This window comes from Bos grunniens, chromosome 21 (genome assembly GCF_055505025.1).
Source record: "Bos grunniens cultivar Pamir isolate PY7600 chromosome 21, Bosgru_T2T1.0, whole genome shotgun sequence".
NCBI lineage: Eukaryota > Metazoa > Chordata > Mammalia > Artiodactyla > Bovidae > Bos > Bos grunniens.
The window spans coordinates 15,100,283-15,123,335 of record NC_141185.1 but is presented as its reverse complement, the minus strand read 5'-3'; the positions used below and the strand labels follow the sequence as shown (position 1 = coordinate 15,123,335).

General features: G+C 46.2%; 3 protein-coding genes across 5 annotated transcripts; 2 read left to right on the top strand and 1 right to left on the bottom strand.

Annotated features, from left to right (window-relative positions):
* Positions 1-12,865: 12,865 nt before the first annotated feature.
* On the top strand, positions 12,866-14,604 carry SERF2 (small EDRK-rich factor 2). Of its 2 annotated transcripts, none has more exons than XM_086363258.1 (3): positions 12,866-12,923; positions 13,543-13,651; positions 14,268-14,604. In XM_086363258.1, exons 1-3 carry the CDS (start codon positions 12,917-12,919, stop codon positions 14,329-14,331), a joined length of 180 nt encoding a protein of 59 aa, XP_086219384.1. In that variant the 5' UTR covers positions 12,866-12,916; the 3' UTR covers positions 14,332-14,604. The 2 variants fall into 2 exon arrangements, with proteins under 2 accessions (XP_086219384.1, XP_086219385.1); XM_086363259.1 differs by having other exon boundaries at positions 14,245-14,604.
* Positions 14,605-15,498: 894 nt separating this feature from the next.
* On the bottom strand, positions 15,499-20,236 carry SERINC4 (serine incorporator 4). Its single transcript, XM_086363260.1, has 12 exons — positions 20,135-20,236; positions 19,479-19,655; positions 19,131-19,309; positions 18,650-18,729; positions 18,326-18,419; positions 17,860-18,071; positions 17,437-17,532; positions 17,189-17,315; positions 16,729-16,801; positions 16,260-16,308; positions 15,968-16,121; positions 15,499-15,774 (listed from the first exon to the last, which is right to left on the bottom strand). The coding sequence occupies exons 1-12, from the start codon at positions 20,234-20,236 to the stop codon at positions 15,567-15,569; spliced, it is 1,551 nt and encodes a 516-aa protein (XP_086219386.1). The 3' UTR covers positions 15,499-15,566.
* A 590-nt stretch (positions 20,237-20,826) lies between these two features.
* HYPK (huntingtin interacting protein K) lies at positions 20,827-22,073 on the top strand. 2 transcript variants are annotated; one of them, XM_086363256.1, is made up of 4 exons: positions 20,827-21,010; positions 21,329-21,384; positions 21,737-21,788; positions 21,921-22,073. In XM_086363256.1, exons 1-4 carry the CDS (start codon positions 20,849-20,851, stop codon positions 22,014-22,016), a joined length of 366 nt encoding a protein of 121 aa, XP_086219382.1. In that variant the 5' UTR covers positions 20,827-20,848; the 3' UTR covers positions 22,017-22,073. The 2 variants fall into 2 exon arrangements, with proteins under 2 accessions (XP_086219382.1, XP_086219383.1); XM_086363257.1 differs by lacking the exons at positions 21,329-21,384; positions 21,921-22,073 and having other exon boundaries at positions 21,737-21,796.
* Positions 22,074-23,053: the final 980 nt, after the last annotated feature.

The window sequence follows — 23,053 nt, the reverse complement described above, 5'->3', positions numbered from 1 at the left end:
CACTGTGGCTGCTGTTAAGAATAGACTGTAGGGGACAAGGATAAAAGCAGTATGACCTGTTAGGAGACTATTGCAGTAAGCCAAGCTAGAGATTGGAGAAGGAAATGGCAACCCACTCCAGTGTTCTTGCCTGGAGAATCCCAGGGATGGGAGCCTGGTGGGCTGCTGTCTATGGGGTCGCACAGAGTCGGACACGACTGAAGTGACCTAGCAGCAAGCTAGAGATGGTGGCAACTTGCACCAGGACCAGACGTGGGAGAAGGGATAGGGTTCCGAACATATTGAGGGTAGAGCTGACAGGATTCCCTGATGGATTGAATGTGATATGTGATAGAGAAATGGCATCACGAATAACTGGGATTTTTGGCCAGAACAACTAGAAGGATGAAATTGTCATCAACTGAGGTAGGAAACACTGCTGGTGGAATAGGGTTAGTTCTGAATATGTTGAGTTGTCTGTTAGAATCCACATGGGGGTGTGGAGCATGAAGTTGTATAGATAAGTTTGGAGATGGTGAGGGATGACTGGGCTAGAGATGTAAACTTGGTAGCATTAAACAAATAAATGGTATTAGGTTGGTGCAAAAGTAATTGCAGTTTTGCATTGTTGAACTTCACCATTTGATATTGGAACCACCAATTGAGAGACTCACTGAAGCTGATCCTCTTACAACTACATGAGAAGTCACTCAAGAACTCAACGTCGACCATTCTACAGTCATTTGGCATTTGAAACAAACTGGAGAGGTGAAAAAGCTCGATAAGTGTGTGCCTCATGAGCTGACAGAAAATTAAAAAATCATCATTTTGAAGTGTCGTCTTATTCTGTCATCAACAACGAACCATTTCTTGATCAGATTGTGATGTGCAACAAAAAGTGGATTGTATACGACAAACAACAACTGGCAATGACCAACTCAGTGGTTGGACCCAGAAGAAGCTCCAAAGCACTTTCCAAAGCCCCACCTGCACCAAAAAAAGGTCATGGTCATTGTTTAGTGGTCTGCCACCAGGCTGATCCACTAGAGCTTTCTGAATCCCAGCGAAACTGTTACATCTGTAAAGTATGTTCAGCAAGTCAATGAGATGCACCAAAAACTGCAACACCTACAGTTGGCATTGGTCAACAGAAAGGGCCCAATTCTCCTCCACAACAATGCCTGACCACACGTGTCACATGCTTCAAAAGTTGAACAAATTGGGGTACAAAGTTTTGCCTCATCCGCCATATTCAACTGACCTCTTGCCAACCAACTACCACAACTTTTTTGCAGGGAAAATGTTTCCACAACCAGCAAGGAGGCAGAAAATGCTTTCCTAAAGTTCCTCAAATCCTGAAGCACGTATCTTTATGCTACAGGAATAAACCAACTTATTTCTCATTGGCAAAAATGTGTTGACTGTAATGGTTCCTATTTTGATTAATAAAGATGTGTTTGGAGCCTCAGTATAATGATTTAAAATTCACAATTGAAAACCACAATTACGTTTCCACCGACCTGATATTTAAAACCATAGGACAGGATGACTCATCCAAGAAGAGAGAGACGAGACTAAAGGACAACACCCTAGGGCACTCCAATCTCTAGAAATAAGTCAGGGGGAAGAAAAGTAAAGGCGATCGAAAGGCAGGGAGAAAGGAGGGAAAAGAGAGTGCGATGTTCTGAAAGCCAAGTGAAAACCACGTTTCAAAGAAAAGAGAACTGTGTCAAATGCCACAGCGACTTCCCTGGTGGTCCGGTGGCTAAGACTCCAAACTCCCAGTGCAAGGGGCCCTGGCCAGGGAACTAGATCCTACATGCCACAACTAAAGATCCCAAGTGCTACAACTAAGACCTGATGTGGCCAAAGAAATAAGATATACATTTTTTTAGAATGCCACAGACAGGCCAAGTAAAATGAAGATTAAGAACTGGCCATTGTGATGAAAATATTTTAAAACTGACAGCAGTGGTGGTTGCACACATCTGTGGATTATACTAAAAACCATAAAATTGTACGTACACTTCAAACGGGTTAGTTGTATGATATGTGAATTACATTTCAACTATTACAGAAGGAAAAAAGAATTGATCACTGGGTTTAGCAATGTGGATTCACTGGTAACCTTCATAAGAGCAGTTCTGGTGAAATGATAAGGTGAAAGCTGATTGGAGAAGGTTTAAAGAAAATGGTAGATAAGGCATCTACAGAGGATGTAAGGAACTTAAGCTTTGCTAAATATAGAGCAAAGAAATAGGGAGTCAATTGTTAGGGGAAATAGGATCAAGAGAAAGGTTTACGGTGGGAGAAAGTTCATATTTGTATGCCGGTGGGAATTATTTGGGGAATATCCCCCAAACTTTGATGATGGAGGAAAGAGAAGAGGGTTGCTGAAGTTGGGGTTCTTGAGTAGAATAGAGGCAGTGGGATCTGTTCAGGACTGGCTTTCTAAAGGAGTATTGATGGCTCATCTACAGGAGAAGGCCACATGGACAGAGAAGGTAGGTGCAGGTGAAAAAGATTGGTAGAGGTCTGGAGTTCCCTGGTGGCACAGTGGATAAAAATCTGCCTGCCAATGCAGGGGACATGGGTTCAATCCCTGGTCTGGGAAAATTTCATGTCCCATGGGGCAACTACTGAGCCTGTGTGCTACAACTACTGAAGCTCAAGTTCCTAGAGCCTGTGCTCTTGCAACAAGAGAAGCCACTGCAATGAGAGGCCCAAGCACCGCCACGAAGAGTAGCCCCCGCTCACTGCAATTAGAGAAAGCCTGTGCAAAGCAACAAAGACCCAGTGCAGGCAAATATAGAAATAATAAATAAAGTTATAAACAACAAAGACTGGCAGGTGTGGAGAAAGTCTAGGGGAGTGCTCTTCTGATTGCTTCCGTCTTCCCGGTGAAGCAGGAAGCAACTGAGGAAGAGTATGAGGATGACGGAGGAGCAACAGGAGTTGACGGATAAAAATGGTGTGAAGTTATTGCCTAGAAGGGTGAGTGAGTTAGGAATGTGCCCAATACTAAGGACTGAAGAGAAAACTGAAGTATAGAGAAGCTTATCCAGGGTCACGGGGCAGAGGTTCTAAAACTGTGTCTGCAGACCATAGAACTCAGGAATTCTGTGAGCTTGGAAAGGGGAAAATTATACCCTTTATTTTCACTAACCCTAATAAAATGTAACATTTCTTTCAGTTATAAATGTAGGCACAAACCACTTGTACTGGCAGTAATGATGTTCTCACAAAGAGAAATGAGAAATATTTTCATTTCATATCACATTTATTGGAGCGATATCTAAACCCAATTTGCACTCATCAGTTCAGTTCAGTCGCTCAGTCGTGTCCGACTCTTTGTGACCCCATGAATCGCAGCACACCAGGCCTCCCTGTCCATCACCAACTCCTGGAGTTCACTCAGACTCACGTCCATCAAGTCAGTGATGCCATCCAGCCATCTCATCCTCTGTCGTCCCCTTCTCCTCCTGCCGCCAATCCCTCCCAGCATCAGAGTCTTTTCCAATGAGTCAACTCTTCGCGTGAGGTGGCCCAAGTACTGGAGTTTCACCACTTTATAATTACAATTGTTATTACCATTACAATTCTTATTGCCTCGATCTTTTATATTATGCTTTGATAAAAATGCAGTTACTATATACCAGAAGCATTTTAATATTTTGATAACTATATATGAATATAATCAATTATACCATTTATGATCCCATGTAGTCTTAATTTTTTATTTTAATTGTGGCAAAATACACATAGCAAAATTTACCATCGTCACCATTTTTAAATGTACAGCTCAGTAGTTTTAATAGTACAGTAGTGTTAGTAGGGCTTCCTAAGTGGCTCAATGGTAAAGAAACTACATGTTAATACAGGAGACCCTGGAGACACAGGTTTGATCCCTGGGTCAGGAAGATCCCCTAGAGGAGGAAATGGCAACCCACTCCAGTATTTTTGACTGGAATATCCTATGGACAGAGGAGCCTGGCAAGGTACAGTCCACGGGGTCGCAAAGAGTTGGACATGACTTAGCAACTGAGCGCACACACAGTGTTAGTTGTACAGAGCTTGCCGTTGCTGTGCAACCAATCTTCAGAACACTTTTCACCTTGTAAAACTGAAACTCTGTACTCGTTAAACAAGAACTCTTCATTTCCCCCTCCTCCCAGTTCCCACCAACAGAAAGTCCCCTCTCCTTCCTGTTTCACTGAATGTGACTACTCTAGATACCTCGTACTGCAGTCATATAGTATTTGTCTTTTTGTGACTGGCTTATCTCACTTTGCGTACTGTCTTCAAGGTTCATCCATGGTGTAGCATCTGTCAGAATTTCCTTCCTTTTTAAGGCTGAATACAATTCCATTGTATGTCTATCCCACATTTTCTATGACCATTAATCCGTCAATAGACGTCTGGGTTGCTTCTTATTGTTTGGCTATTGTGAATAATGCTGCTATGAATATGGATGTACAGATACCTTTAAAAAATATTTTATTTATTTGTGGCTGTGCTGCATCTTCATTGCTGCCCTTGGGCTTTCTCTAACTGCAAAGAGTGGGGGCTTCTCTTGAGTTGTGGTGCATGGGCCTCTGCTGGGATGGCTTTTCTTGCTGTAGAGCACAGGCTCTAGGGTGCTCAGTACTTGTGGGGCACAGCTTTAGTTGCTCCACACATGTGGAATCTTCTCGGAGCAGGTATTGAACCCAGGTCCCCACCATTGGCAGGTGGATTCTTAACCACTGGACCACCATGGAAGGTCCCCCACTGGTGTATTTTAAACCTTTTTTTAGAAGGGATCCTTAAGCTTTACCAAACTGTTTTTTGGCCTAATTGTCTGGACTATTTCTTCAACTTTTATCTTCCAACTCTTCTATCATATTTTTAATTTCCAAGAGCTGTTTATTCTCTGAAAGTTTTATTTTTTTCCTAGCTCCCCTGTTTTTGTTCAATATCCTCTTCATTTCTAAGTATACTAATTATAGTCCCCTCTCCATGCCCTCTCCCCCGCAACTTTTTTTTTTGTTCCTGGAATTGTTTCTAATCCTCTGAGAGCTTACTTTCTGTTTCTGTTTTGCTTTGACCTATTTTTATGTTGAGTGTTTTCTTCAGTGCTTGCTGATCCTTGGCTATCTACTCATCTCTACAAGGCACTAAAATCTAACTAGACGTTTAGTATGCATGGAGAGGACTGATTGCACTTTACAATAAATTTACTGGATCATTTCATTATGTGATCCCTCCAGTTAATATATTTATTCAAGCTTTTCCTCATCTCAGGGCCTTGGCATATGCTATTTCTATTGTTTGTATATTGCTTTAAAAGTATTTGGAGGAAGTAACAGAAATCTGATTCAAGACACTTTACTCAAAAAACAAATATGGTGGTTTTCATAGCAGGAAGCTCAGAGAGAGAACAAATGTTACAGTTGATTTATTCAGTGGCCCAAGAGCATCATCAAGGACCCAATTTCCTTCTGCCACTCACTTTGCTTCAACTTAAGGATTGTGCTTCAAAGTCAAAGAAGCCAAAAGCAGTTAAGGGCTATGTGAATGAATCCTTATTCAAGTTAATGAGAAAGAGCTCCACGGTGGAAAAAAAGTCCCTCCCTTTGGTCTTGTTACCAAAAGCTAGGCTTCTCTGTACACTGGTGGCAAATCAAATCCTTGAGACAGGGTTTCCCTCATGGTTCAGTGGTAAAAAATTCCTCTGCAATGCAGGAGATGCTAGGTCAGGAAGATCCTTTAGAGAAAGAAATGGCAACCCACTCCAGTAATCTTGCCTGGGAAATCCTACGGGAAGAGGAGCCTGGCAGGCTACAAGGGGTTGCAAAAGAGTCACACATGACTAAGCAACTTAAAAAACAGTAACAACAACAACAACAAATCTTGGAGACAGAGTTTTGGGGTCGATTTTGTAGATCTTTTTTTCTTCTCTTGTATTTCTTGACTATATAAGTCCCTTTAACAGGACATAGAGTTTTGGATGAAGCAGAAAAGGATAGCCTTATTGATGCACTGGGCTTCTCTCTTGAAAAACTGTGTCTCCACCCCGGAGAAGTTGATGAGGGTTGTTAAAACAGTGGGTCAAAGGTGGGGTCTGACAAGATTAGGGTGAGAGCAGGGCTTGCACTCCTTTAATATCCTCTCAGGTGGTAGATCTCCTAATCTTTTAAAAAAAAATCTATTTATTGTTGACTGTGCTGGGTCTTCATTACTGGGTGGGCTTTTCTCTAGTGAGGCAGGGCTCTAGGGGCTAGTTTCAGCAGGTGGATTCAATAGTTGCAACTCCCAGGCTCTGGAGCACAGGCTCAATAGTTGTGGTGAACTAGTTGCTCCGAGGCACGTGGGATCTTCCTGGATCAGGGATTGAACCTGTGTCTCCTGAATCAGCATGTGGATTCTTTTACAACTGAGTCACCAGGGAAGCCCCTCAATCTTATGAGCTTCTCCGGTCCCTTTAATCTTGCCTCAGCTGGTTTCTTGGCTTTTCCTCCCTCAATTCTCAAGTGTTCCAAACACGGAGGCTGGAGTCTTGCCTACAAGAAATGGGGAACAGAAAGGCTTCCATCTTTGGGAGCCCCAGAGGGCTCTGCTAGGTTTCACTCTGATCAGACCTATTTAGGTAACATGCTAACTCCTGAACCAATAACTGTCACCAGATGAATACCATGCACGGTTTAGGGAGGGATTCCTGAGCTAATCAAAGCTAAGAGTGATGAATTTACTTTGATTGACTTAGTGATTCAGTTCCACCCTTGGAACTTAGGGAGGAAGGTAAGAAGTTCCTAAAACTATTGCTCTTCCTTGTTAAAGGTGATATGTTAGAAATGTTAGGGATTCAGCTGCATGGCTGGAACCCTCTTCTACTTTCCCTACAACTGGCTCCAGGCCTCAGTTTAAAAGTGACCACAGGGAATTCTTTGGTGGTTCAGTGGTTAGGATTCCATGCTCTAACTGCAGAGGCCCTAGGTTTGATCCCTTGTTGGGAAACTAAGATCTCATAAGCTGTGTGGCACAGCCAAAAAAATAAACAAAAAAACCGTCAACACGGAAGTGAGTTTTTCCCATTATTCTTTGTCCTTACGCTTTTGTTTCTCTTCTAACACTTAAAGTAAGCTATAATTTCATATTTGGTTTGGCTACTTGTAAATTGTTAAGTCTCCTCCACTAAAGTGTTGAGCTACCTTGCTAGCTCAGATGGTAAAGAATCTGCCTGCAAGGCAGGAGACCTGTGTTTGATCCCTGAGTCAGGAAGATCTGGAGAAGGGAAATGGCTACCCACTCCAGTATTCTTGCTTGGAGAATTCCATGAAGAATATGAATGAACCCAGGAATTAATAGCATCTTTCTCTATAACTGAATCTCCAAGTATATATATATATTAATATTTCCTTTTATTTATTCATTTGGCTCCATCGGGTCTTAGTTGCGGCACACAGGATCTTCATCTTCATTGTGGCACGTGGGATCTTCAGGTACGTCACGCAAACTCTTAGTTGTGGCATGTAGGATCTAGGTTGTGAGTTCAGAGTCTTAGCCTCTTGGACCACCAGGGCAATTTCTCCAAAAATATATTTTGAAGCTGTACACTCTTGCCATTTCTGCTGCCACCATTTCAGCCCAAGTGACTATCTCCTGTGCCCTGAGGGAATGGACATCTTTTATCTGTCTAGCATCCTCCTTTTCTGGGGAGCAAACCCTCTTTCTTTGATAAACCTGTTCCTTCCCCATACTAACCAAATAGTTAGCAGAAACAAATGGTTCTGCTGGGAGCTGCTCTCATTATATTTTCTGCTTCACAACCACCTTCCCACCACAAAGGTGGGCACCTAAACCATCAGAGCTCTGACCTGGGGTTTTAAACACTGAATTTAAAGGAAGAGACTCAGAACTTCTCTCTTGGACATGGTGTGAAATTTGAGGGTAGGGACCATTTGTAGCCATTTGCTATCATGTCAAGGGATCTGGATCTGAGAAAACAGAGCAAAAATAAGAGATGGGGAGGCATCCCCCTGTTATTGGTTTTAGTTTCCCCTACAATCATTCATGGAATTCCAGTTGAGCTATTTCAAATCCTGAAAGATGATGCTGTGAAAGTGCTGCACTCAATATGCCAGCAAATTTGGAAAACTCACCAGTGGCCACAGGACTGGAAAAGGTCCGTTTTCATTCCAATCCCAAAGAAAGGCAATGCCAAAGAATGCTCAAACTACCACACAATTGCACTCATCTCACATGCTAGTAAAGTAATGCTCAAAATTCTCCAAGCCAGGCTTCAGTAATATGTGAACCGTGAACTTCCTGATGTTCAAGCTGGTTTTAGAAAAGGCAGAAGAACCAGAGATCAAATTGCCAACATCTGCTGGATCATGGAAAAAGCAAGAGAGTTCCAGAAAAACATCTATTTCTGCTTTCTTGACTATGCCAAAGCCTTTGACTGTGTGGATCACAATAAACTGTGGAAAATTGTGAAAGAGATGGGAATACCAGACCACCTGACCTGCCTCTTGAGAAATCTGTATGCAGGTCAGGAAGCAACAGTTAGAACTGGACATGGAATAACAGACTGGTTCCAAATAGGAAAAGGAGTTCGTCAAGGTTATATATTGTCACCCTGCTTATTTAACTTATATGCAGAGTACATCATGAGAAACGCTGGGCTGGAAGAAGCACAAGCTGGACTCAAGATTGCCGGGAGAAATAGCAATAACCTCAGATATGCAGATGACACCACCCTTATGACAGAAAGTGAAGAGGAACTCAAAAGCCTCTTAATGAAAGTGAAAGTGGAGAGTGAAAAAGTTGGCTTAAAACTCAACATTCAGAAAACGAAGATCATGGCATCTGGTCCCATCACTTCATGGGAAATAGATGGGAAAACAGTGGAAACAGTGTCTGACTTTATGTTTTGGTGCTCCAAAATCACTGCAGATGGTGACTGCAGCCATGAAATCAAAAGACACTTATTCCTTGGAAGGAAAGTTATGACCAACCTAGATAGTATACTCAAAAGCAGAGACATTGCTTTGCCAGCAAAGGTTCGTCTAGTCAAGGCTATGGTTTTTCCAGTGGTCATGTATGGATGTCAGAGTTGGACTGTGAAGAAAGCTGAGTGCCAAAGAATTGATGCTTTTGAACTGTGGTGTTGGAGAAGACTCTTGAGAGTCCCTTGGACTGCAAGGAGATCCAACCAGTCCATTCTAAAGGAGATCAGTCCTGGGTGTTCATTGGAAGGACTGATGCTAAAGCTGAAACTCCAATACTTTGTTTGGCCACCTCATGCGAAGAGTTGACTCATTGGAAAAGACTGATGCTGGGAGGGATTTAGGGCAGAGGAGAAGGGGACGACAGAGGATGAGATGGCTGGATGGCATCACCGACTCGATGGACATGAGTTTGAGTAAACTCTAGGAATTGGTGATGGACAGGGAGGCCTGACGTGCCGCGATTCATGGAGTCGCAAAGAGTCGGACACGACTGAGTGACTGAACTGACTGACTGACTGACAATCATTCACATTGCAGCCCATGCCCTAGTTTGGTTATATAAACCAATAAATTCCCCTTTCTGCCTAATTGGTCTGAACTTCATTTCAATGATCTGTTACCGAATTAGGCCTAGCATCCTGCATGTCTGTGAGAGCCTCCTGACTGGTCTTCCCATTTCCATTTATCTGTTCTAATCCACTTTCCTCCCACAGAGTGATCTCTTAAAAAAAAAAAAATTACATCCTGATGAATATCAGTGGCTGGGTTAAATTTTCAGCCTCACCTTTTACTATCTGTGCTTCCTTGGGAAATTTATTTAACCTGACTGTGCCAAAATTTCTAAATCAGTAGAAAGGGGATAATGACACCTCAAAAGGTCATTGTAAGGTCCAAATAAGAAAAGTATACTTAATATACTTAATAAGCACTCACTTAATGTTAGCTAGTAGTGAGGGGTATTAGCAATAGTGACTCAGATCATATAACTACCCTGCCTACTTCCTGACCTAGTTTCATACCATGCTCACCAGGCATCAGTTGGCTTGCCTATTACTTGTCTCTACTATCTATTACCTATCTAACTAACCCAGGTGGCATTAGTGGTAAAGAACCCACCTCCCAATGCAGGAGACATAAGACATATGGGTTTACACAGGTTTGATCCCTGGGTTGGCATGCAACCCGATCCAGTATTCTTGTCTGAAGAATCCCATGGACAAAGAAGCCCGATGGGTTATGGTCCACAGGGTCGCAAAGAATTGAACACAACTGAAGCAACTTAGCACACATGCATGCATACTTATATGTGTATTATATATATAGAGAGAGCTTCTTCTTTTTCTCTATATGTTCCATGAGTCTGGTGATACATATGTTTTGTTCATCACTGTAAACCTAGGGACTAATACAATAGATCTCTGGTTCCTCTGCCTTTTCTAAAACCAGCTTGAACATCAGGAAGTTCATGGTTCATGTATTCCTGAAGCCTGGCTTGGAGAATTTTGAGCATTACTTTACTAGCATGTGAGATGAGTGCAACTGTGTGGTAGTTTGAGCATTCTTTGGCATTGCCTTTCTTTGGGAATCAAAACTGACCTTTTCCAGTCCTGTGGCCAGTGCTGAGTTTTCGAAATTTGCTGGCATATTGAGTGCAGCACATTCACAGCATCATCTTTCAGGATTTGAAATAGCTCAACTGGAATTCCATCACTTCCACTAGCTTTGTTCGTAGTGATGTTTTCTAAGGCCCACTTGACTTCACATTCCAGGATGTCTGGCTCTAGGTGAGTGATCACACAATCGTGATTATTTTGGTCATGAAGATCTTTTTTGTACAGTTCTTCTGTGTATTCTTGCCACCTCTTCTTAATATCTTCTGCTTCACCTGCTGCAATTTATGGGGTTGCAAAGAATCTGATGCAACTGAGCGACTGAACTGAACTGAACTGAATACAATAGATGATACATCCTTGGTGCTTAACACAATGAATATTTGTTCAAAGAATGAGTGACTTCTTTGGCAATTTCAGGAAAAGTTAGATTGGAAGGAGTTGTGGCAATCAGCCTAGGTTTTGTTAGGATTGGAAATAGACCCTTGAACAAGGGGATAGTGTTGGGTGAGTTAAATAAGAGGAGACTGGTCACAGGGTTGTTTTACTCTCTCTCTGCTGGAGCTGATAAAGAGGTAGCATGTGCCAAGAGAGAAATTGCTTCCTCATCCTGCACTATTTCACTCATCCTTGGCTAGCCAGGCTTTCTCCATGGGGCTGGCTCTGTAGTCTCTCTAAATGCAAGGGGACCATGGGAAGCTGGGGCTAGGAAACCAGAGCGTCCAAATTCTTTTTGTGAACTATGGTCAGTCTGCAGCTCTAGGTCTGCGATGCTGTCCCTATCCTTGAAGTCCAGTTTTCTCATCTACTCACTGTATATGTGGGATCCTTAAATCCCACCTCACCTCCTTCTCTGCTTCAGAGCCTTGGATCTCCATTTTCTCTAATTTAGTCCCTAACTCTCAACTCCAACTTCCATCCTGAATTAAAGTGGAAGTACTTCTCTACCCTCTGACTGTTGGCCAGTGACGATAGTTCTTCACCCAATGGGCCTCTCCTCCTGACATAGCAGCTGACTCTCCATGAGCCAGTAATCTGAGAGAGAGGAAAGCAAAATTCACTGTGTCTTTTAACATCAGAAGTGATGAATCACCAGATGCCGTTTTTTTTTTTTTAATTTACTAAAGAAATATGAATTTTGCATTATATCCTGCATTTGAAACTGATACAGGGAGTTCCCTGGTGGTCTTGTGGTAGGATTTGGTGCTTTCAGCCCAGGTTCAATCCCTGGTCAGGGAACTGAAATCCCCACAAGCCCTGCAGGGCAGCACAACTTCTGCCCTCCAAATACAAAAGTTTCAAGTAATAAATAGTAGTAGTTCAGGTGATACCTGGGTATGGAAAAACATGGGGTTCAGAGCGAGAAACGACTGAGCAACTAACACACTTCTCCTTTATCCAGTGAATTCCTCTCTACTGGTGGGGAGTTTTGCAGACATATTAGTGAATCTGGGAATGAGAGGGGGAAATCTAAGCTTCCCGCCCTATTCAACTGCCAATTAAAACAGGTGTTGCTGGTAGATACAGTATAGTGGGGGAAATGCCGAAGGAGAAATGAACATAGTATGTGCATTTCCCAGTCTCTGGGTCCCTGATACAAGGCCACAGTCTGTGACTTTGGGGTCCTCAAATACTTCCAAGCTGCATATTTAGAGCTTCTGTGGGCAAATGAGCAGGGCCATGATTTTTGTACATACTGGATGTGGCGGCGAATTTCTGTATTGGTGTTTGGGATGGGCGAACAATAATGTTGGAAGGGAGTTTGTTAAGTTGTTCTGGTACATGATTTTGTGCACTCAAGTGTTCAAATAGGTGGTTAGTTGGGAAGGATCCCAAGTAATACCGGCGTTTTGTTCCAGTCTTGGTTAACAGCACCAGTCAGACCATCTCAGTCCCCGCGAAGCCTCCCCACTCTGTTCCCCAGGCGTTCCCTCTGGGTGAGTTTGTCTCCCAAACCGTCCCCGTATGAGGTCACTCTGCCAGGTCACGTGCCCGAGCCCGCGGGAGTGCCACATCGCCAGCCGCACCCCTCCCTCCCCCGACCCTGGTCACATGACCTGGCCTACTTTCTCTCCACCCGACCTATCGACTTGCTCGGAAAGCCCCGCCCCACGCAGCGCGCTCGGCCTGCGAACCTCCCCTTCTCGTCCGCCGGAGTTCCAGCGTGGCCCGCGGCCACATGTGTTTCTTCCTGGCCAATAGGAATCGGCGCCCGGGCGCGAAGGGGCGGGGAGGAAAAGACGACTTCTTACGCTGCGAGAGAGGGGCGGGGCCTGTAACGTCGTACTGAACGAGGGGACGCGACGGAGGCAGGCCGGAGCCGTTGCCGTCGCCATGACCCGTGAGCATTGAGATCCTCTCTCCTTGCCCTTTTCTTCCCCTTTACCCTGAACACGACTGCCGAACCTCGGCATTAACCTCCTCTTGGCTTCCCCAGGGAGACCTTTCTCTGGGAGCGCTCTTTAGCCACCCTCACACTCGGAGCCCGGAAATCGACCCTTTGCCCACCGCCACTTCTTGAGAACCTTCCCCGCCAACCCTCCCGCTCCTCGGCCTGCAAAGGCCCTCCTCGATTCTCCGCGGTGTGGGAAGAGTTGCGCGCCTGTGATAGACCCAGAGCCCCCTACTCCGGATCCCTGCCCATCCCCCACAGAGACCCAGACCGTCTGCAGACACCGCCACTACCTGTCTGGGTCCTCATGCTGCGCCGAAATTCGAAACACGCCTCTAGCAGGCTCCTCAGAACCGTCCTCTGTCCACTCTCCAGTTTGACCTGCCCCGTGGCAGCTCCCCCCACCTCACCTCCCCCGCCGAATCTGCAGCCCAGGGCCCAAACGGGCCGGTGTCGGCGCCCCGGGAATGAAGTGTGGGAGCCTACTGGTGTCTGGTGAGGGGAGAGGGTCGCCGGTGTGCGACCGCAAAGGCCCTCGCGTCTCATCTTTAATTTTTTTTTTCTCTAGGCGGTAACCAGCGCGAGCTCGCCCGCCAGAAGAATATGAAAAAGCAGAGCGACTCGGTTAAGGGAAAGCGCCGAGATGACGGGCTTTCTGCTGCCGCCCGCAAGCAGAGGTAGCCCCAGGGAGGGGAGGGGAGGCTGGGGTGAGACCTGGGTTTAGACCGAGGGTTGTACCTGGAAAAGTTAGCTCTGAGCTTACATCTGGACTAGCCGTGAGGGGCAGAGTGCATTGTTTCCTCTAGGGTTTTATTCCTCTCACCCTCTAAATTGTTAGTTCACAGAGTTACAGGAAGGGACTGGGACGGGTGCTGCCCTCGGTCTGGTTTCTGAGTGCCCCCGGGTCTGACCTTAAGGGCAAGGGCAGGGAGTTTCACATTTCAAATGCAGTAGTGGTTATGACAGCCCCGTACTTTTGGCCCTCCTTGCTGTTCATTTGCCCTCCCTTCTCCCAACCTTCTCACTGGTGTGGCGGGGTGTGGTACTCGGCACAGAATAGCCTTGGGCCTGTGTGGCCAGACTTCTGACCCCTTGGGCAACAGCCAGATAGAGACTGATTGCCTTTTGAGCCTCAGCTCTCTTCCTCTTGTTCTCCTAGGGTGGGAATACAGCAGCCATATGCTGAATTTTGTCCCATCCACTTCCATCTTATCCTTTGTGCCCTTCATACCCCTGCATCTTGTCCTTTTTGCCCTCTGGTACCTCCCAGTGCCCCATCATCTCTACCCCTAGGGACTCGGAGATCATGCAGCAGAAGCAGAAAAAGGCAAACGAGAAGAAGGAGGAACCCAAGTAGCTTTGTGGCTTCGTGTCCAACCCTCTTGCCCTTCGCCTGTGTGCCTGGAGCCAGTCCCATCACGCTCGCGTTTTCTCCTGTAGTGCTCACAGGTCCCAGCACCGATGGCATTCCCTTTGCCCTGAGTCTGCAGCGGGTCCCTTTTGTGCTTCCTACCCCTCAGGTAGCCTCTCTCCCCCTGGGCCACTCCTGGGGGTGAGAGGGTTACCCCTTCCCAGTGTTTTTTATTCCTGTGGGGCTCACCCCAAAGTATTAAAAGTAGCTTTGTAATTCCTTGAGCGCCTGGTTTGACTGGGGATTTGGGGGGATGGGGATGGAGGAATGGCTGCCCTTTCCCACCAAAAGGGAAGGGAATTTCACACTCTAAAAGGTTGTGAATATGTAGGTTAAGTTTAAACATCACAGAAAAATTCTTTATTGTACTGCAACAGACAGGTATTGGGTATGTGGTAGAGAAATCCTCTAAGAGCTGTAGGGACTTCTTTTTTGTGGTTTTTGTCCCCCACTCAGACCTGGAACATCATCCTAAGGATGGAGTTGAGGTCCTGAGAAGGAAGGCTGCAAGACCTAAATTTATGCTCCCTCTTCCTCATTCTTCCTCAGTTTGTTGCTATGCTTGAAAGTTGGCCCAGACCCTGCTGTTGCCGGAGTTCCCATGGTTAGCTGCTCTCAAGTGTTCACATTCTCTTCTGTCATTCCTCATGGAATGAGGGTAGATTTTGTCTTCCCATTTCCTTTGCCCTCAACATCAGGAGTAAAACTTAGGGTAGTATCTGTGCGCCTTTCTTCCTATGTCCTGGTTTGTTCTAGGGTTCTGGGCTTCTTACATCCCTGTACCCAGAGGTGGACTCCTGTTTTCCTTTTTATCGCCAAAGGCAGAGCCAAGTAAGTCTTTGGTCCCCTTTGGTCTTTCCCTGCCCACATTTCTACCATAAGAGCCAGGAATGAGCTGGTGCCCACTGTCTGCTGGGTTAGCAGTGATTGCTGAGCTGCTGACTTGGAATCAGGCTCTTGAGCTGGGTTGAAGAAGTAACGGTAGCTCCAGTGAGTCAGATACTCTGCCCAGGGTATTAGGGTGTGTGTGGCCACTTTTTTCAAGTCAGACATACTACTGACTTCAACTTAAAGGGAGGTAACTTCCCATTGTGTCTTCGAGGAATCTCTTGGGCTGGACAGCTCCTTTGAGTTAAGACTAGGGGTACACATTCAAGGGAACTCCAGTTTGTTGAAAGTACCTAGATTGGATATTTGTCATTTGGCAATACACGATGACAATGTCGCCTTAAGATAGGATGCTGGGGGTCTGGGGTTGGGGACCAACAGAATGGTGCTAGTAGCAGCCCCAGATAGAGGAATACACAGGCCCAGCATGAGGCAACCTTGACCCAGAAGGTAGCCCAGCTACCTGTGATGAAGGTCTTTTCCAGCTCTGCTCCCTCATAGCTGTGGAACCAAAGTCTCTGGTTAGAGAGTCGGCAGGTCCGTGACTTTCAGAGCTTAGAGCTATCCTGCTGCCCCACCAAAGAATATGGTAGACTCGTGTGTCTCGGGAGAACTCCGGACTGGCCTTGAAGTGCTCTTTTCCCTAAAACAACTAGGTTTTCGGAAGAGTATCCCAGGCCCCCCTCCATCCTACCTGAACCAGTTGGTGAGGGTAACCATGACATAAAGTGATGCAAGGAAGAAGACGAAGTGGAAGGCAGAATAGCTATAGGAAAGCTGCTGGACTTGCACTGGAGGAGCTGGAGAGGTCTCTTGGTCAGCTGGTCTTGCAGCCACACCTCTTGGTCCTGGAGAGAGAGAAAAGAAGTGCTGGTAGCAGAGCTGCTGAAACACCTCTTCCCTTCCCCAGCCTCTTTCACAAAGGCATTTGCACTCTTTGGCATTCTACAGAAGTCTACACTTACGGATCCTCACTTGACACTCGCCTTCCTCTGGCTCCCCTGTTTCAGGGCAGCAGAAGCAGAGTGAGGGCTTCTGTGAAATGAAAGGCAGCATGTTGGAAAAAGAATGTCTGGGAAATAGTACAGGAAACTCCTCCTCTAAAAAGATGGGTGTGGGGTGACAAGTGGAGGCACACCTGGGTTCAAATTCTAGCTCCAGTATATGACTGGCTATGGGGACTTTGGTAAGATGTTTAACCTTCTGTGCCTCAATTTCTCCATTTGTAAAATGGAGCAAACACCTACCTCACAGGGTTGTTGTGAGGATTAAATTAAATGAGATTGTGTATGTAAAGTATCTAGCACAGTGCCTAGCATATTGTGGGTACTCAATAAAAGGTAACAGCAGCTAGAATCTGAGCATTTTGGGTAGAGGTTGATAGGATGTGTGTGTGTGTGTTGCTATGTGTGAAGGGGGTTGGGGTACTGGGGATATTGAGCTACCCATCCTCACCTGGAACTCATAGCTGTAAACCTTGACAATCCACAAGGGCCCAAATACCTCAGCCAGATAAGAAGCCTCGTTGCTGAGAAGAGATGGTTTTCAAGTTGATACAGTCAAATAGCAGGAGGGTTACCTGACAGCATTTACTGCCAGCTGGTCCATATTAGTAACTCAGGAGGGTAGTGATCTCCCAAAGCCCTTTCCCCGCCAAATTTTGAAATTTTTTCATGTGAGGGCCCTGAAATCTTTTGTGCTTTTAAAGTTTCTCAAGTCATTTCCCTTGTCCCCTTCCTCAAATACAGATCATCTGATGGGTGCTATTCTTAGAAACTGTTTTTGTTCGTGGGGAGATTTCCTCTTACCTTCCTTTAAAGTTTAAATAAACCATGGCCCCAGACTATCTCCTAACCATCCCTGTCCTTGTGAGCATCCTCCCTTCTCACACCTTTCCCTTGACACTTTTACGCACCAAGCAAAAAGCACGCAAGCATACATGATGCCAGCACTCATCACTGCCAGAGAAGTATCTGGTGTGTGGGATTCCATTTTACTCAGGCCAGGCAGGCACAGAGTGTGATTCTGTCCTTGAAGGATTACTGAGAAAGGGCAAGGCAACAGAAGAGAAAGATGATGAGAACAAACAGCTAGGTATTTGGCAGGAGCGAAAACGGTTTTAGCATGGGTAAACCTTGTTAAGAATCCGGGTCCTTTCCTTACCCCTCTCTGGAGGACGGCTGGACAGTGCAGAGAATGTCAGGTACATGATATAGCAGCTGATGATAGAGGCTTGTAGAAGGCCAGAGCGAGGTTGCTCTGGGGAGAACGGAAATCATTGCTTTAGCCTACTGGGTTCTAGTTTCCTTCACCCCTACCCTCATCTGTGCTTCTGTCTCCCCACCCTTTGGAGGAAGCAGAGAATGGTTGAGATTAGGGAGGCAAATGAAATTTGCTATCTGGGCTTCCCTGGTGGCTCCATGGTAAGTCTGCCATGGGAAAATCTCATGGACAGAGGAGCCTGGTGGGCTGTGGTCCATAGAGTTGCAAAGGGGTTGTAGAGAGATGACTGAAGTGACTAAGGATGGTGGAATTTGCTATACTAAAGGCCTCCCAAATCTTTAATGCTGTAAGGCATGTACCCACTGAGGCGGATGCAGGGAGCGATGGAGAGGAAGGAGAGGAGGCCACAGAAACAAAGGTGCAGACTGAGCAGCATCTTGTTGAGCAGGCAGCCAGCGGGGTGCGTGTAGTGGTGGAATAGGAGTGCGGCTGCTGCGCCCGCCATGCTGTAGAATCCTAGGGTGGTCAGCAGCACAGCCAGGAACCAGCGGCAGTCTTGGGCTGCACCTGTTTGCCTAAGGGTGGGAGGTGGGCAGTGGCTTGGGGCTCCAGCTCTTGTTTTTACCCATTATCAGCTATTCCCCCTCTCCCAAAAGACTGGTGAGACTTGCCTATCCCACTTGGCCTACAGCCATCATATTCCTGAGTTTTTCCATACTGCTTAATTGGAAGCTTTGGGATCATCAACCTGTCATGTCCTTTGCCCAACCTGACTGGGTCTAGTAATGTCACATTTCCCAGGAAGCTTTCAGGGTTATGTGCTCCTTACCAGTTCTTGTTCCAGGAATGAGCAAAGGCAGTAATAAGCACCAACTGCAGCAGGATGAATGTGAAGCCGCCACATATGCCAATGTAATGCCAGGCTGCAGGTGAGGCACCAGTAGGAAAATGTAACTGATCATATCATTACTCCTGGTCGTCTTCCTACCTTTTTTTTTTTTGGCTGTGCCACAAGGCTTGTGGGTTCTTAGTTCCCCAAACAGGGATCAAATGTGCATCCCTTGCATTGGAAGTGTTTGGACTGCCAGGGAAGATTTTTTTCTTAGAAAATCTTTGAGCTTACACCTGTTAATTAGGATGAAATAGAACGTACCTGGAAAGAGATGCTCATCAGGGATGCAGAAGGCAACAGCACAGAGACCTAGCAGGAGTAGCAGCTTGAGGAGCCAGAAACTGGTTAAGAGGGAAAGAAAATGTCTCAGAATAGGCAGGAGAAAGCAGAACTATAGGAAAGGGGAGAAGAGAGACTAAGTAGAGGAAGGGAGGAACCGACAGGCTGATCACAGCCTATTCCAAATTCTGACCCTGATACCTAAATGACATCTGGACAGTGTTCTAGAGTTGACAGAGGGTTTGCATATAGTAACTCCACTGTTACCTCCATTTCAGAAAACTAGAAGATCAAAGAGGGAAAGTGTGTGGCTTGTGGTTACACAGCAAGTATAGTGGAAGCAGGGACTTAAACCTGTTCTCTGTCTTTTTACAGTGCTATGACTTCATCTGGAAATTTCCTTTACTCAGCTTGTGTCTACTTCCCTCCCTGTCCTCTCCCCACCCAAAGAGTACACACAGACCTATTATGTAGCTGTGCTCTTAGGCTGGTGCGGGAGTGGAGGTCGATCAGCAGCACAGCCTGCAGCAGGTGGAAGGTGGCAGTTCCTGCACATAGGCGGTATACAGCCCCAGAGCCGCGCAGCACTGGGCAGTGAGAGTGGCCAAACAGATGGGCACACAGCCCTGAGGGCATCTGGATCTGAAGGGAAGGCACATGTGAGAAATGGCTGGACAAGTCGTCATGCACAGAGAAGTACCTACTCGTGGGTGCGTCCACTCATCTGTCCCCTACCCTCAGTCCAAATCTCGTTTACCTCAGACTTTTCTCCTGTTATCCTTTCCTGCTGCAGCCCAGCCCTCCCACGTACCCCATGTGCCTTGCCCCAAACTCTCTCCACCACTGTCCTTGACAGCAGGAGGCAGCAGACTGCTGAGGTCCCCATGTGGAGGAGGATGTAGAACAGGCGGCTACAGGGAGGCTCTGTGAGAGGGGGCCGCTTAGAAGGGCAGCAGCAGGTACAGGGAACAGGCCCGCAGCAGGACACCTGAGGGTAGAGCAGATGCAGGGCAGCAAGGTAGAGACTTGCTGAGGATAGGCTTACATCACTACATTTGTGAGGTCAACCCATGAGGCTGAATTCCAAAATTTTCCCCTCCCCTCTCTTTGATTTAGGAATTCTCAGACTGTTTGGTTCCAAGCTATTTAAGATTGCTTTACACTGACGTCAGGTAGAGCTTTCATCGTAAGAGCTTAACATAACTGGCAGAACTTCCTAAGAGCCTGTCACATCTGGCCTCTTAATCTTTCCCAGGACCTAAACATCTGGTACCAGGAACATGGGAGGAGAGGTTTAATGATCAGTAGTCTTAGACCCAAAGCAGCAGAAGGGCCTCAGCAGTAAATGGCAGGTCAGCCATATTTACCAGCTCCCGTGGGTTTTCCTCCACAGCTTCAGCCACCATTCCCTTCCCCTTTTCAGACAGCTCTTGCTCGGGGGAGTTCTCTGCCCACGTACCCTCTCACCTGATAGAAGGGAGGACTCACTATGACACTGTTGACTCCCCTGCGTTGCGGTGCCAGGCGGAGGGAGGTGTTGGGACTTGTGACCGCTTTTTCACCCACCATCCTTATCCCAGGGATTAAGCCCAGGTCCACCAGATGGAAGGCAGATGAGAAAGTAGAATCTTTCTTTCGTCCTCAGCCCATTGGACTCCTGCAGTCCCGGGTTGTTTAAGGCAGTTTAAGGCAGAATGGGAAGGGATACCAGGAAAAGAACACCGACCCCCCGGGTGGTGGAAAATGCAGATATCCCTGTGAAACTACTTTCTTCCCAGGGCCCTTGGGTTTCTCAGGCTGTTCTCCCCAGATTAGGGAGCAGTTTGCCTATCTGGTCTACAGATTAGCATTCTTAATTGGTTTAGGATTAGACGTCATTCATCTTGAACAGAGTTCCTTGCCGTGTGTGGGCTGGTCCTAGTTTAAGAAAGGCTGGGATGGTCTGCAGTGGTGATGGGTTAGGTCTGGGACACGGCCTGGCAGAAAACACTGTACAAACCCGAAAGGAAGTCTGAAAAACGAACTGCTTTGCTTGCTGAAGCTTCTAGAACCAGCGCACTAAAGAAGGTGTGGCCCAGGGCCAGCCCCGCCTCCCCGCCGTCCCGGCGGAAGTTGCGAGGTAGTTGCCGGAAGTCCTTCTAAGGCGGGGCCGGGTCCGTGGGGCTGCGCGTTGGGATCGATATGGCGACGGAGGGGGACGTGGAGCTGGAGTTGGAGACAGAGACGAGCGGTCCGGAGCGGCCTCCGGAGAAGCCACGGAAGCATGACAGTGGTGCGGCGGATCTAGAGCGAGTCACCGACTATGCGGAAGAGAAGGAGATCCAGAGTTCCAATCTGGAGACGGTGAGGTTGGCCGGGCAGCGTGTCTGGGCGGGATGAGAGCAGACGGGGCTCGGAGGCCGACACGGCAAGCCTGGTTCCAGGAGGGGCCCGCATCCCGCTGGTGGGAGGAGGCGAGAGGGAAACTGAACCGTCACTGGGCCCCTCCGCTTGATGGAGATGGGGTTTAAAATGGGTCTCAGGTGCGCAGAATTGAACTAAACGTAGGCCCGAATCCTACGTTTGTGAATTGTGAATCCACACCTCACTCGCTTGTTACTGGTATTAGGTTGTTAGGAATTGTGAGTAGCAGAGCAGTAACTTGATCTGTCTTTCCTATAGGCCATGTCCGTGATTGGAGATAGACGGTCCAGGGAGCAGAAAGCCAAACAGGAGCGGTAAGTCTTACCTACCCGCCCCACTCTACCCCAGAAAAAAAAGGCATCGTTAGGCTTTTGTACTACGTACTGTTTGTTGTTCTTCAGCTCTATCACCAATTTCTGAAGACCTAAGATTTACAACTTTACTGTTTTGTTGGTGGAAGGAAAGGCCACCTGGCAACACCTGCCTGCTATAAATATTCCAGGGGATGGGGTGGGATGGGATGTTAGGCGAGGGGGAGTCCTTTTGTATTTTCAGTCAACAGTGTTTATCAAGTCATTTATTTGTAAGGCACAACTGGGCATGATCCTTTCTGGGAGTTTATGGTGGAGGTAGAAAATGAGGACTAAAGTACCTGAATATTTTCAGGGAGAAGGAACTGGCAAAAGTCACCATCAAGAAGGAAGATCTGGAGCTGATAGTGAGTAGGAATGCCTAACTACTGTGTGGGTGGGGAGTATGTCTTGTTTCCTGAACAAGTGGAGTCTTTACGTTTTGCTGGCACCTTATTGCCCAGGAGACTTCGGTAAAATCATTGATCCTTTCCCTGCAGATGACAGAGATGGAGATCTCCCGAGCAGCAGCAGAACGGAGCTTGAGGGAACACATGGGCAACGTGGTGGAAGCTCTTATTGCCCTAACCAACTGATGTGGGTTTTCTCAGGCCCACTGCATTAACTTATTTCAATAAAGACGTCTTTTTTAAGTTTCAGTTTTATCATTTTGGACCAAGTATGATGCATATTTTATTTTACTGTGGGAAGTTTACATCTTGGAGTATAACCCTTAATGAACCTATGTTGAGGATCAGTGTAGAAGAGTAACTCATGTTCAGATGTTAGGTAGCAGACCAGGCTCATTCATATGACTAATTCTCAGCAATATTCAAGGTGCACTAATTGGCTCAGTAAAGTTTACCCCATGGCATGTGTCTCTAGGGTAGCTCACCAATAGCTGAAAGGCCAACACCTGTCTAGGAGCCACTGTATACAGATAAAAGTCACCAATCCAGTTCATAAGCCACTGTGAGTTACAGTTTAGGTACTGAGGTGGGAACATGGTAACTTCAATAAGAAATTATCAAAGGTTATGTCTTAGAATTAATTTATGAAAAGATTTTAATCGATTTAATATTTTAATTCTGAACCACAGCACTTACACCTTGAGATTGCATTTTCTAAGGTAGAGAGAAAGCAGTTTAAAAGCTGATCAAGTTCGGCCAAGTCACCCTTGCTAAGCTTCTGTTTCCTCAGCTGTAAAATGGTACATATCTGATAGATTGTTTTAAGAAGTGATGAGCAGGCCAGTAGCTCTGACTTTCATTTTGACTCTAGGATAATTCTTAGATTGTATCTCCTGGCACATACAACAGTGACTTACATACATCTTTGTGTTTATTACTTCATAGTAATTATTGCACTCATTTTTATTCTAGGACATTTAGGGATTTATGGATGATTCTCCTAGTGGGGCATTGAAAGACTGTGAAAAGACCTTGCCCTTCTCATTTTTAAATGCAATATAGATACGTCTTTCCACTGGTTAAATGTCATTCTTTATAACCCCCAGGCCTCCTAATGTTCTGCCGTATGCAGGGTGGTTATGTAGTACATATTAAATGAAAAATGTAACTCTGCCAGTGATGTCACTACATTCCAGCTCAAGAGCACTGTGCCCTCCTTGGTA

Excerpts from the sequence above, each read along its gene's own strand:
- HYPK (XM_086363256.1), top strand. The coding sequence starts at position 20,849 with ATGGCGACGGAGGGGGACGTGGAGCTGGAGTTGGAGACAGAGACGAGC. Across the intron at positions 21,385-21,736 it reads CAGAAAGCCAAACAGGAGCG|GGAGAAGGAACTGGCAAAAG; the intron begins GTAAGTCTTACC and ends GAATATTTTCAG. Across the intron at positions 21,789-21,920 it reads AGGAAGATCTGGAGCTGATA|ATGACAGAGATGGAGATCTC; the intron begins GTGAGTAGGAAT and ends CTTTCCCTGCAG.
- SERF2 (XM_086363259.1), top strand. Across the intron at positions 13,652-14,244 it reads GCTGCCGCCCGCAAGCAGAG|TGCCCCATCATCTCTACCCC; the intron begins GTAGCCCCAGGG and ends GGTACCTCCCAG.
- SERINC4 (XM_086363260.1), bottom strand. The coding sequence starts at position 20,236 with ATGGTGGGTGAAAAAGCGGTCACAAGTCCCAACACCTCCCTCCGCCTG. Across the intron at positions 19,310-19,478 it reads TTTGGGGCAAGGCACATGGG|ATCCAGATGCCCTCAGGGCT; the intron begins GTACGTGGGAGG and ends CCTTCCCTTCAG. Across the intron at positions 18,420-18,649 it reads TGATGAGCATCTCTTTCCAG|CCTGGCATTACATTGGCATA; the intron begins GTACGTTCTATT and ends CCTCACCTGCAG.